General features: G+C 37.4%; 1 protein-coding gene across 2 annotated transcripts in view; it reads right to left on the minus strand.

The window, feature by feature from the left end:
* GMDS (GDP-mannose 4,6-dehydratase) overlaps positions 1 to 14,733 on the minus strand; it is a 405,745-nt gene that overhangs the window by 250,525 nt on the left and 140,487 nt on the right. For both annotated transcript variants that reach the window (XM_066325722.1, XM_066325731.1), the window contains exons 5-6: positions 2,779 to 2,971; positions 1,803 to 1,907 (exon numbers count right to left, since the gene is read on the minus strand). In XM_066325722.1, the coding sequence (XP_066181819.1) occupies positions 1,803 to 1,907; positions 2,779 to 2,971 (298 nt within the window). The remainder of the gene's footprint in view (positions 1 to 1,802; positions 1,908 to 2,778; positions 2,972 to 14,733) is intronic.

Consider the following 14,733-nt stretch of genomic DNA (forward strand, 5'->3'; position numbering starts at 1 on the left):
GAATGGTTATCAAGAAGCAATCTCAAAACTACCATAATTTCATTTTCTTTTCTGTATAGTTTTCCAAACATTTACCCACAAAAACACTATGCAAATAACACTGGTCTGTGGCTACAGTTGCTCTCATGGCAAGTACTCCTACTAAGGCAAAAAGAGCCAACTGAAACCATTCCTAGGACCAGATTCCTGTTCTTGGCATTAAGGGCCCAAAACTTCACCTAGTGCAGACACACAATGAAAAGTACAGCCTGAGACTCCAAAGTACAGACTTGAGTTCTCCATGGGGACATTAAATGTGTTGAAGAGAGACCTCAGATTGGAAACTCAATTGCAGTAGTGTCAAAGCAGGAAGAAACATCAGAGGGATCAAAACAGCAAAGAGTACTGAAGTCTTCCTCCTTCAAAATGACACAAGCCTGTAGAAGAGCATCAGAAACACTACATGTGCTTATAAAATTTCTATCTCATCTTGTAGCTCCTTGGAGTTATTAGAAATCATGTCAAGCTAATATTTTTTATGGCATATTCCCACATTTTTTACAATGGTCAGAATGTTTTGACTGCATAGTAATAAATCAGGGCAATTTGACCATTAGTTTACAGCCCACTGTGAATACACCTCAGTAGACTCTTTAATAGAAAGCAAAGTATTTAGGGCTTCTAAATGAAATAATCTACTGAATATGATTCTCCTTTAATTTTGAACTTGTGCTTCATTTGCTCCAGTGAAGTGATACACCACCTCCTACCACCAATTACTGTAAATGCTGCCTAGCCACTGTATGATGAGGTTTCACAGCTGTGACTCCCAAAGACTGAAATTAATATTTAAATTCTATTGACATGGACTCCTTTTCTCTCTTCTTTTTTATTTTTTTTTCTTTTAAGCAGAGATGAAATTATGGTCTGTTTTATATAAGATAATATGATTAAAACTCTTATATTTTGTGCCAGGCTATAATTTATATAATTACATTCCTGTAAAACTTGAATTTATTTTTCATTTAGAAACAGACCACAATAAAAGGCTTCTGCACTGAGAATCCAGTTTTCTGTGTTAATTTGAAGTTTAATTTTAGAGTGTTTTCTACAGTCACTGTACTTAAAGGGCAGAGGAAAACTGTCATTGTAAAAGAGACTTCTAATCTACCATGGAGTCTTACTCAAACTAAATACCAGCATTAATTGTTCATAAAGTACTGCAAGCGGAAAAGGGATGATTAAGTGGAATTTAAGCTGCATTGCTATTAAGGATTAAACTGAAAGGCATTTTAAAGCCATGTGTTAAAAGTCATCTTGTAAAACAGTATGGGCCATAATTCAAAATTCCTTCAAAATATACCAGGCTGTACTAATTATTCTTATGAACTTAGAGCATCTATTATTTCTGCCTCTCAATCTGACATTTATACACAAATTAAAGTCTTGAACATGTCACACCTGAAACTGCATCTGTTACATAGTTACCCAAATAAATGTTTAGAAAACCTGCCTTTTTAAATGTGTAATAATAATATTTTTGCCTTTACTTATTGTCAAGAGGGACAAAGAATTAGATACACCAGCTTCCCTTTGGCATTCGTGAGCTACAAAATGGAATATAATGCTCAGAAGGGAAAGCTGCTGTTCCTGAGCTCTGAGACTGTCAGGAGGGCTGGATCAAATGCCATGAGTAGGCTGCAAGTCATGACACCTTCCCTACAGAATTTTGGCAAGTTTAAATGAAACCTGTGGATGCATTGTTCCATTTTTTCAATCAGATATATGCAAAGCTGGAAACTGTTTCACATGGATTTTCTAACCTCTTCTGGGGCTCTCATGATTGAAGAGGATACCGTTCACAGCAAAGAGATTGTAGGCTTCTCTGAAGTTCACCACAATCCAGTAGGCATACAGTTTTGCTGCCCCTGTAAAAATAATTTTGAAACATTATTGTATACGTGATCAGCTCATACACAGCTCAGACACACACGTCTGTCTCATGTAGAGTGAAGTCCATATTTCAACAGCAGAGTGATTTGGCATTTGATCAGTTCCCTATATGTGCCAAATTTTATACAGAAAAAAACTTAGCCAAATAAACAGCAGCTGAATGGGAAAATACTCATATTCTGAGCAGCCTCTGTACTGGCCTGGAAACATCAGGGCACTTTCTTACTTGTTTTCTTATGCACACTCAAGCACAGCATTTTTTCTTTTACAATATAATTAATATGGTCAGAGCGTGTGAAATCTGTCACTGTAGTGACCTCCGTTAATTAAAAAAAAAACCCAAACCAAAACAAAACCAAAATTACTTTGGAGAAATGAAAGTGAAAATCTGGAGCCTTAACACTCAAATTGATTTGAAACTGTATCACTAAAATCCTCCATGCCCATTGCTTTAAGAAGTGTTTCAAATTTCATATGAGTTCATGAAGGAAGAAGTGAGCTCTTGGGAGTCTTTCATTCAGGCAAGGAAAAATATGAAACCTTATCACTTCAGCGGTGCCTCACAACCCTTAGTGAAGGAAGAGTCACCCTATGCCCCCCTTCTTCAAGAGCTCTTCACCTCTGAGCTGAATGAACAAGGTCTTGTGAAGTGAGATGCTAATTTCCAACCCCCAGGCAATGGCAGCAAATACTTTTTATATAGTAATTCATAAAGGTATGCCTCTTGACATGTCTAGTCACTTTAGCTCTATCATCATTCTAATCTCACTCCCAAATGACTTCAGCCCTGAGACATGAGCAGGGAGAGCAGACAGACACTCCACACACACCATCGACGCTCCTCACCGTAAGGCGATCTTGGGTAAAAAGGGGTGGTCTCCTTCTGAGGGATTTCTTGCACTTTTCCAAAAAGTTCACTGGTGGAGGCTTGGTAAAACTTCACAGAGTTGATAAGGCCACAGGTCTTAATAGCATCTAGGAGCCGTAAAGTGCCAACGCCGTCAACGTCAGCAGTATATTCTGCTAGGTCGAAAGAAATCTTGGGAAGAGAAAGAAACAAAAAGCCATCAATTTTACTAGGGCACCAGAACATGCCAAAATCATGTACAGCCAACCAAAGCAATACATCACTTGCCACAGACCATCTAGGCACTTTTGTACAGAGCAGATACTCAGTTTACAAAAGTACCCTCAAAGGATTTCTAAGAATAAAGAAGTAGTTCCATAAATAGCCAAACCAAAAGACTGGTGTTCCCTGGGATTATTTTCCCACGTGCAGTAAAGGGTGAGCCTCCCCATGGGTGAGAACGTTATCAGGCACTCATCTCCACAGCTGTCAGTTTCCACAACACTCACTTGGGCTCAATATCTTTGACACACTCGAATTTGGTTATAATTGCCCAAAACATATTTTTAAAAATAAATAGGAAGGAGAGAGAACATGACAGCGCAAACATATATAAACCCCATCTCTCCCCCAGACTTTAAACAAGGTCCAAGGTTTTGAATTTAAACAGACATCAAAATTCAGAGAAGAGTAGAAGTACCTGCTATCAAATAAGGCCCCCAACACTACCTGAGCAAGGTGTTCCACAGCTGTGGCTTTTACACAGAGCTTACAGAGATCATGAAATATGATGACAAAGGTTAGAGGTATGCAAAAACACCCTGACATCTCCAGCTGACATGTCCTTCAAAGTATGATAATGAAGTCATGTCCACTGGTGGGCCAAGATTCCTTTTTCTCTCCCCACTCCAGTATTTGTAGTTATCTCTACAATGAGCTTGTCTTGTGGCCTATGCCACAAGCACTGCTTAAGTCTAAGCTTTCAGAGTGTTTAAAAAAAAATTAATTTCTTTCTTTGCAGTTATAGATGGAAAAAAAACCCCAAACCATCTGGAAAAGGTAAGCTTAAGGTAGGAGGTGTGTTGTGACTACCCCAATCTGCAGACAGGAGAAAACATGTTCAGTAGAGAGCTTTTTTTTTTTTTTTTTTTGGTGGTGCAGGCTGATTTTTTGGAGGTTCCAACAAAGTTCCTGGACTCTGAAGAATTTTTTTCCCACCAGTGCCTATCCCAGTGGCATGTTCTGTCTTCCTTCTACATCCTCTCTCCAAACCAGAGATTTTGCTTATGCCAGTTTTTCAAAATACAGGGGATTTTGCTTATGCCAATTTTTTGAAAAAATGTTCCCTGTTTATACTGCCAATGTCACAAAAAGTAAAGGGGAATGGGCTTTTAGAGCAGTCTCCTTCATGGCCCTGACCCAAAGAATTATTCTACCTATGTCCCCTCTGACTGATTCAGACTGATAGCCCTGTATTAATTTCTCCTGTTAAGCCACTTCCCCTATTCAGTAACCACTGGAGGTTTAAGGATTATTTACACAGCAGATGGAAAGAAAATAATTTGATTAATTTGAATTTTCACTTATGATTAATTTAATACAGATATGAAATAATCTTAATTGTGTTACTGTGCTCCAAAATAAAAAGGTTCATTGACAGTTTTGAGCTAAAATAGGTAAAGATATTAACAAAATCAAACTTGCTTTTTCTTTGTTTTAACCAAAAGAGAAAAAAAAAAACCCAACACAAAAGGAAACCTGATGCTTTGTCTTATTAACCTGGTATGACCCAGCTGAAATTGAGCACTGATCTACCAAGAAGGGCTGCACATTTTTTTGTTTTAATCCGTTTGGCACAAAGATGACAGCCACTTAAGGCCTCTCAACTTCAGTATCAGAGTAACTCTTAGGAAAGCATTTAATGAGTAGATGGCACAGTCAATAATGTACTAACAAACATAAATTGGTGTATTAATCACATTTCCCAGCTCTCCAATGAAAGGCAAAACACACAGTAACTGTAGCAGAATCAGGAATTTATCTATATTAAAGTATTGTCTCCAACAAGCAACATACTTAAAACATCACCCTAAAATGCAAATCATTGCTTCCATATTCCACAACAAAGCAAAGAGCACATGCAACTGAGGCAGTCTAGGAGATCCCAAATTATAAAATCTCTTAACCAGAGGGGGCAATGAGGCCACAGCAGCACTGGGAAATGCTCTCTCTGGCTGCTATAGAGACTAGTTTCACAAGAGATGGTTTTCCCTATTGCCTGATGAATGACCTCAGTCTTCACCTTCAGAAAACACTCCCTGGGGTGTGAGGTCATTGTGCCCCCACGCTGACTGGGTCTGAGTGTCCCCAAGCAGAAACCACCAGTTCTGTGTCTGTTTTGTAATGCAGACTGCTGTTCACTAAAATCAGGACTCAGACTACTAAGTACATTTTTTTTGGAGTGCAGGTTAGACAAAAATAGCGTTCAGAAAAATTTAAAAAATGCTTTTATCCACTAAAACATCCAACACCAAAAATTCTGGACTGTTAAGAGACTCTGTGGAAGCTGGGGCATTAAAATTGCAAATACAGATAATAGCAACACAAATTTCAATTTTATTATAATTAAAAGTTAAAAATTAAAAGGGTTTTATGAAGTACTTGATCAATTAAGTAGTTATAAATAAATCAGGGAAGACCAGAAAAAGGTGATAACTCATTGCTTACAGCATAATTCTCCTCTCCTTATACATGTTATCTTGTGCAAGACTAGCAGAAAGACTAGAAGGAAAAAAAAAAAAAAAAAAAAAAAAAAAAAAAAAAAAAAAAAGCAGGGGCTTCATTAAGAAGGATGTATGTGCAAGAGAAAACAACATGCATGTATAACACACAAAAGAGGACTAAGTTATGGAAATCAAATATAGAACCAGTTTCAGTAGATGTTACTTTTACAAATAACCTTCACTGAGCTGAGTGGAACTACCTGAAAGAGTAAAAACTTCATGGATATTATTGCAAAGGTAGGTGTATAAAGGCTAAAACCAAGTCATGTTTTATGAAAAATCAAACACCTATCCAGTGGGGAAAAAAAGAGCTTAACTAATACCTACAGATGAGAGTTTTCACAGTGCCTAAATTATGACAACTTTCTTAAGTGTCTGAATTAGGAAGACTGTCTTCCTCTACAGCAATAAAGACAGCAGTCAGTCAGAGCAGAAAACATAATAGAGATACTCTTGATCATGCTTTGGAGAAACTGTTTACACACACTCATTTTTCACTTGAGCTACCTAAGACAGATGCCTCATTCTTTCCTCAAAAATCCAAAACTCTCTCTTTCTCTCAACTGCACAAAGCAAGACCCGAAACTACAACTTGTTTTCAAGAAAGCATGGAGTTTCTGTAATGACTGGACTAAGGAAAAGAAGCTTCTTTACCCAGCAGAAACTTAAATCTGAAAGTCTTCTCACAAAGTATTGAAGTAATGGATCCAGTACTTTGGCCTCTTTGGACAGATTTTTGTGCCAAAGGGAAATCATGGCATACCAACAAAACTGAAATTGTCTTCTTGGAACATCGAAGTCTGAGTGACCTTGGCACTCGCTTCCCATGTACAGTGAGGACACCACGCTTTTGCAGTTGTCATTGTTGATCTCTGGAGATGCTATAAAACTATAAAAGTATATTTTTCAGATTTATTTCATTCAGTGGGTAGTGATAAGTGTGTCATTACAAGATGACAAAGAAAAATAAGGAGACACTTGACAAAAGTACACCAAGTTCCAGGGTTTTGGGTTCTGAACACACTGTAGAATTTCCTCAAAGAATACTAAAAAGTAAATTAACTCCTTCTGCACATGAGAATTCTACACATTGAGGATCTTATTTGCTGGATTCATCCCTAATATAGTACATTTCAAATACATTTTTAGTCAAGAAAAAATTCCCACAGCAAGACTTAGCATAGGAAGATAAAATTTTCATGAAAAAAGCATAGTTTAATTAGTTATAACACTTCTGCAAGCACAGGACACAATATGAATACACCGTACCACATTACATCTCTTCTTGCATGGTGCTACAATCAGAATGAGTTTTGTGAAGAGGTTTCTACCTTTTGAATTCTGACTCTTGTGTTCCCCCCTCCCATTTATTTCTCTTTATAATCACCAGATTCAATCTCTTCAAGAGATATTAATTTAATATGGCACTGCTTTAAATACAATGTTTCCCAACTAATCATTCAAAACCAAGCTTAGCAAGGTCCCCAATAAGATTTAAAAGCTTACTGAAACTTATGTAGACGGAAACATATGGGTCTTACCCTCCACAAGACCACATTCCTACCATGTCCATAAACACTATATACAAGACTTAATAATATTTGCTTCTGACCCATGTGGTGTTGTCAGCAATGGTGATACTCTGAAAGTTATCAATTTAGTGCACACATAATTTTGGCTTTGTGGGACTCTTCATCTCTGCTTTGTCATTCAAAATAGTCCAACAGACAAGCTGTGATAATATTAATTATTAGTTTTCAATAAAAAAGTATACACTAGCAGAACGTTCTTCAATGCTCTACATAAGGAATATAAATAATGGTTTGAAATTTCATCTCTTACAGTCTTCTCAGTTTCAGAAGATGGGATTTCTGGAAGGTTGGTGTTATAAGAGGGAAGATTATGTGAGGCCCCAGGAAGAAATAAGATTATATAAATGTAAATTATTATTCTTTAACTCTAAAAGAAGAGGTGGATAACCTAACTATATTATCAATTTGAGCATCATTGCTCTTTTGAAAAAACCTATGGTAGATTCTTTGATAAACATAAAGGAGAAAGATTCGTGTATCAGGTCATTAAAAAGGGTTTATACTAGGAAAGCAAATCACAAAACAGAAAAACTGCTCTAAAAATGTTTCAAATCTCACAAGTTTCACAGTGGTTACTTTTTTGCATTCTTTAAAATCAGTTCTGCTTGCTTTGAATACTCAGTGTGCCTTCCAATAAAAAATATTGGGATCTGCCAACAAAAACCACTGGGATCACTTACACCATCTCAGTAAACAAGCTGCTCAATCCCCAGGAATAGGCATGTAAAGCATAAGATTCCAGTTGCTAAATCTAATACAGAATATGGGCCAAGAATTCCTGTGAAGTCTTAACACACTGAAAAAATATTTTAGGGATTTTATGAAATATAAAGAACCTGGGGGAGCTGAGCTGTGTTAAGGGGATGAAAAAGAAAATGTCAGGTAAGCTTCTAAGAGAACATGACAACTCCTCTTCCCCCCAATCTCTTAACTCAATGAATGCTTGTCCTCTCACCCGACAGAAAAACTAACGGAAAGATACAAAATAGCCCTAACAATTATATATTTTGCTATATACAAAAATAATCCATTCAATAGCTATTAACTGCTTATTACTAAGTGATACTCTTGATATCTTAAAGCCCTATTCAATTTCTTAGCTAAACAGAAACAGACTAAAACAGTAGTGATTGAAATTCTGGATAAAATGAACATGCCTTTTGTAGATTTATCTTCTTTCCTATTTATTTCTCTGTTCTCTCATCAGCAAGACAGAAAAGAAAAAAGTGATCTGTATAAATTAGAATATTTGGACAGCATGATTACAAGTGGAGAATCAGCATAGAAAAGATTTTAAAAGTGGAAGCAAAAGTCAGCATTGTTTCCTAAAACTTATGTCAGCCTAAGACATTCACAATATTGCTGCAGCAAAAGAGCTTGGGTAACATGAATTTTCAAGTTATTTAGGATGCAAAGGAATAAGCAGTGCAGTTGATAAAACCAGTGCTATTTCTCTACCAGTGCTTACATTTTGGTCCTATGGTGGAGTTTCACATGTGGTTCTCACTATGTGCTGCAGGCTGTGTGACTGGAGAGACTTCCTGAAGTGGTTAAAGGTTTGGCTTTGACATCAGTGAGCCAACATTTTCCTTCACCTTCGCCTCTAACTGTGGAGGCTCAAACCAAAGCACAAAAATAACCTTTTTGTTGTGTGGGGATTTGAAATGATCCTTCATGATCTTCAGGTTCTATAAAAACTTCCTTTGTGCACCTGAAATTTGCAATGATCAGGATCAAGAGGCCCTCTAACATATTCCACAGTGTATATTCATTCAGCAGTTTTCTGTGGCTTGTCTTGGCTAAGTCCTCCTTACAACTCTCCTCCAGATTAATTTTAAGTTCCTGATGCAAACCCACTGAAATAATCTTTAAAGAGAAATAATTTGGCTTTATTAAAATTGGTTCCCTTTTTCCCTCTTAGGAGCAAAAACTGCTATTTGCTTTTTGTTGTGTGGAAAAGAGAAAAAATAAAATCAACCCAGAGCAGAGAATAAGCATGAAGAAATACTACGAGTAGGTAAAGTTTCATACTTATCTGGCCCCCTATCAGTAGGAATTGAAAGTTGGATCCATTATTCCATTTCTTTAGTGATTCCTCCCCAGCAAACTACAGGTGCAGTTGTAAATTGAACTCTTGAGATCATCACGTTCCCCTTGGCCTCTAAAGCATCCTGCTGGCTTATGTGTGACCAGTGAAGAACTATAGAAAAACTACCAGCTCCCTATTATTTTCAAGATTTTGATGCCACAATCCTTCAATTGGAATACCCATTCTCCATTTTAATAAAACAGTCTCCTACACCTTGTACAGTTGTCTTGATCATTGGATTCAAAGGTGTGTTTGGATCAGATCTCCAATAGAAGTAACTTGCAAATTGTTTACCCCTCTGCTCATTTACTATCTGTCATAATGAATCAAGAGAATTTAAAAGACTGTATTAAAAGGGAGTTGCCCAGAGACAGGTCAAAAGGCAATGGACACAAGGTGGAACATATGAAATTACAATTAAATATTTGGGAGAAGAGTTCACAACATGGGTGGTCTCACAATGAAACAGGTTGCGCAGAGAGGCTTTGGCATCACCATCCATAGCATTTCCACCCAAAACTCAATCAGACATCACCCTGAGCCACCTGCTGTAAGCTGGTCTTGCTTTGTGAAAAGATCCAGTCCAGATGGCATCCAGTCATTGCTGCCAAACTCCATTATTGCACAGTTTTAAGAAGAGAGGGAGACAGGATTACAGCAGTATGTTTCAATCTTCAAACATGTAGCAGCATCCAAGTGGATGTACAGTGTGCAAGAATGAGGCCTGGCCTTGTAAAACATCAGTGATTCCTACTAGAAAAGTAGAGAGTTATTCAGAGCAGCTTTCTGGAGACATGCAGTTCAGCTTGCTATTCATCATAACTCCTCCAAAGAAGAGATTCAGATAGAGGAATGCTCAGATCTGATAGTAAAAAAAATACCAAAGCGGAGGAGGAAAAGGAGGAGGGATATCACAGTACATGAGATTCAGTATGGCCATAAACCTTTGTCACAAAAATGTAACCTCCCCATTAGTTTTGCTTATCTTCTCATCCATTTGTTATTAATTTGATGGAACCAGGGAGTTGTCAGGGTTATGTGATGCAAGGGATTTATCTTGCAGAACAATCTCTGACCCACTGTTCTAAGTCTTCAGTTTCAAATTACAGAGATTAGAAAAGAAGCTTTTAAAAAAGCAGCATTGATTCTTTATTCATTGTCAGCATGGTTTTGTTCAGGGATAGCTTCAACAATATTCACATGTACCCAAACTTTTAAGCACATGCCACATGCAGCAAAGTCAGGATGGGTTTCGATGTCTCAAGTATTGTAGCTTCAATAGCTAATGACATTGTAATACCCTAAAAGCTTTCTTACATACTCAAGTCCAGCTGTGCCAGAAGCTTTAAATGCTATTTAATAGAAAGACAAAAAGGGGCAACTTGCAGAGTCACTAGAGAACATTCAAAGGGAGATGTAAAAAGATAGCCAATTCATTTTGCTTTATATGTGCCAGGGGAATAGAGAGCTATGAATAACGTCCACGCAGGGAATGCAGTCACTTCCAAAGAACTAGCACCATTCTTACTCACTTTCACGTATAAAGGCATTAATTTAAAACATTCAGGTTATTTAAAATTCTAACATGACAACTATCCTATAGTTTTGGTTGTTTTTTCTTTTTTTACCTCTGAAGATCTTTTAAAAACTTTTGTCCTTGCTTCCTTGATACTTTCAGAACATATTGAAGGATGTTTTTCACACTAGTGATAAAAACATCGTCAAAAGCAAAAAAGAAAGAAAAAAAACCCCAAACCCTAGAAAGGGCAACCAGATCTTCACCATCTCTCTGCTTTATGGTTTTGATAAGACTTTCAGTGGATGTCTAGAGAGATATTGAATAAAGCAATAACCTAGTATGGCAAAGCTTTGTTAACAACAGCCTCTCCTCTCTCTGCCTTCCTGGCCAACAAGACTTCAAAACACAGCTTAACACAATATTGACAGCATTTCTGTATTGTCTAGGAGCTAGAATTAACCCAAAACTTTGCCAGTGATGACCTTGCCTGACTCTCCTGTACCTCCTACTCATGCATGAGGTAAAACATCCTTTGGTTTATGGGGCATGTCAGAAGTTCTGCCTTTTCAACTAGAGAAAAGTTGTTTTCAGCATTTATTATCACTGAAGATTACTTCCCAGACCGCAATTCTTTATTCCAAATGGCACTGTTAAAAAAAAACTTAAAAGCAGTTCAAAATTCAGCTTCTCAGATACCTCTAAAGTACCAAAAATATTTCTCCCTTCATGAAAAAATAAAATAATATTTCATAAATTGAGTTGACATATTTTATTATGGAGTATGGTCTTTTTCCTTAAGGGCATTTAATCCAGAAAAAAATACTGAAGCTACGCAGTTTGTAGAATCACTTAAATTGATTTTGAAAAACTTGAGAAAACCTACTATAAATACATAAACTTTTTTTTAATGAAGAATATTTTTTCTTAATTATTAGCCCCTGTCCACCCATTATCTGCATTATCAATTGTCTGCCCAGCTTTCCAAGTCATACTTTTCATTATTTTGGGATACCTTTTTGTGCTACATCCAACTAGTTACTGATGCAGCACAGCTCATGATAAAAAGATGAGAAAAAAACACTGACTGCTGTTAAAGTCCTATAATTCATTCTGACTAAGCTGCGCACACTTTGAATGAAGCATCTATAGAGTTATGACATTTAATTTATTAAAAATATAACTTTCTATAATGATTAATAAAATATTATACCTTTTAGTCTATGGAAATACCTGTGATTTTTAATTTAATAAAATAAAGGAATTTTCTCCTCCTCTGAACAACAGGAATTGCTACCTGCTTCCTAACAGATAACTATGGGTCAAAGGAGTTTCCCTGCTTCATAGGGATGCTCCAAGAAAAAAAAAAAAAATTACATCAGTGTGCATGTATTACTCATTAATGAGACCATAAACCCAACCAGACAGACTGCCCATGAACATGGGCCCTTACAGGGGCCAAGACACAGCCAAGTCACTGCAAGAAAACAGGTTACCATTCCACTGTGGAGCTGAGGTAATGTTGTCTGGAAGCACTCCTAAACCATGCAAGATAAAGCAACTTATCTCAGCTCTCTTTTATTGTCAGCTACTCAAAAATCGTCATCATCACAGCCTAAGGCTGGAGAGCTACCTCTGCTCTGACCACACCTGGCAGCTTGTGGTGATTCAGTTGAGGAGAAGCTTCCAGAACAGGACTTCAGGGAGACAAATGAGAACACGAGTTTCTGAGGAAATTAATAAGCATGTGCCTACACACAGAGAGGAAAGAGCAATGACTTCTCGTCCTGGGCACAACAGAGAAATGGTGGAATCACATATTTAAAAAATGTGCGGATGCGGCATCTCGGGACACATTTTAGCAGTGAAGATGGCAGTGTTAGATCAGTGCTTCAACTCAATCTTAGATGTCTTTTCCAGCCTTAACAATGCTGTGATTCCATCTGGGGAACAACCTCTGCCTTGAAGTATCCAAGAAGGGAGTTTAGGGCTCAGAGTCCAACAGCTGCATCTGTGTGGCAAAAGAGTTCTAATATTCCATCTCGGAAGGCAAATGACATCTGCCCAATTCATACAATCAGTTTAAAACAGTACAAGTACAACAGAAACACATTTTCTAAATAAACACCATCACTTCAGTCCTATTTCTTGTCCACTCACTTTCCTCAGTAAGTCCATATTGTCCCCTTATTTGCCATCACTTACAATACTTCTTAGTGTCACATTTCTACAGACCTAGTTCTACTTTCTGGTTTACCATAAATCAATTAAAAACAACACTACTCTTCTTTAGCTAGAATTCTTTCAGCATACCTCAGACTTCTATGCAATTAATGGCCAAGCTTTTCTTTTTTCAATTTTACTGCATATGCATTAAGAATTAAATTGGGATGGCTAATTGCACAGCACAAATTTGGATGGCTATGTCTGTACTGACAAAAGTCATGCTCCCACAGCTGCCACCTTCCCTGCTCCTGCTCCAGTACTTCCTCAAGAATGACTGGGAAAATTAACAAACATGCAACAACATGCAAAGAAATAAGTCACCAGCGTTTGGTTTTTTCAGTTCTCTCTTTTGAACAGGGCAAATAATTGCCTTTTCTTCCAATGCATAAGGTCACCTTCTGTGAAATTTCACTCTGAAATCTAACTCAAAGAAAGGACAACAATTCTAAAACCCAGTAGCATTCTTTTCCATTTACTTGTTCTTGAGAACAGCTACTTAAAGATACTTAGAAACATTCTTTAACTAAATAAAAGAGTCTGAGGTTTACACTAGCCCTGAAACAAAACCACTGAATCCTTCAAATTTATTAAAATTGCAACCTACAAACCAAAAAAACCACCCACACCCCTTGAAATGCTAAAGTGGGTGAACCCTGACAGAGAAGCACTTACCTATAGTGCATGTACAGGCACTACATATGATTAATTTTAAAATATGGGTATTAATAGCATCCACAAACACAGTAGCTGATGACGGCTTTGTTGTGAATGATGTAATAAACCTGCAGAAACTGCTTTCAGTAAACTCAGTGTAGTAATTACATACCTCAAGGTTGATTGTGATAGTTCTTCATCCTGTCTAGGAAGCTACTGGACTGGAAGACACTATCATTCCCACATTTAATGCTCAGATTTTAGTGTGATTACAGTACTTTGGAAACCACAAGCCTTATATCTTCTCCAGTTGCATCTTTTCAGGGAGAACACTGCTGTTTTCTGTGTGATAGAGAGCATTCTGAACTCCTAGGCAATCCCCCCCCATAAAATGTTCTATTTAATCAACTCAGCTATCTTAAAAGGATGTGGGTGGCTGGTGAGGAAGAAACCTGTGGGATAAAATCTGAAAAAAACATGTGTCTCAACAGGTATGTGGAGGTAAGGGGGAAGAGGCCAAGGGGCAGAGAGCTTAAAGGAATGAGACCCTCTGGTTAGACTTTATTGAACAAGTAGGATGATACTCTCAGAGAATAAATCAGTCTGTTATTTTTTCTGCTAGTATTCCCTTTGCCCTACTTTATTCCTCCAGTTTTTACAGACTACTAAAGCCTCTTCACTACAACTCTTAGAAAACAATGCACAGACATAAATTTTAAAAGGCAGCTTTGGCACTCAGGAGCCATGGTGATCGTAAATCAAAGCAGAACACTGCAACTGATTTGTATATTGTAACCCACAACCCTAACCTCAGCCCTGTTTTTCACCTATCTCTTGGATTCTAACACAGAGAAAAGGACTAGGAATAATACCTGCTCTTCACCTGAACACTAACGTAAACCATCCATGAAAAAGGGACGTGGTAGTCAACTAATCACAAAACCTCATCAACCAGTTTCTGAGTTTTGCCTCTCACCTCTAAGAACACTGTATTTCTTTATTGCCCCCAACTGTGCCCAAAACCAGCATTGCAGTTTTTGTCTCTAGCAGTGCTAGAAGTGACAAAAGATCATTTGGACCTCCACAATACAGTG

Source organism: Sylvia atricapilla, chromosome 1 (assembly GCF_009819655.1).
Source record: "Sylvia atricapilla isolate bSylAtr1 chromosome 1, bSylAtr1.pri, whole genome shotgun sequence".
NCBI classification, from domain to species: Eukaryota; Metazoa; Chordata; class Aves; order Passeriformes; family Sylviidae; genus Sylvia; species Sylvia atricapilla.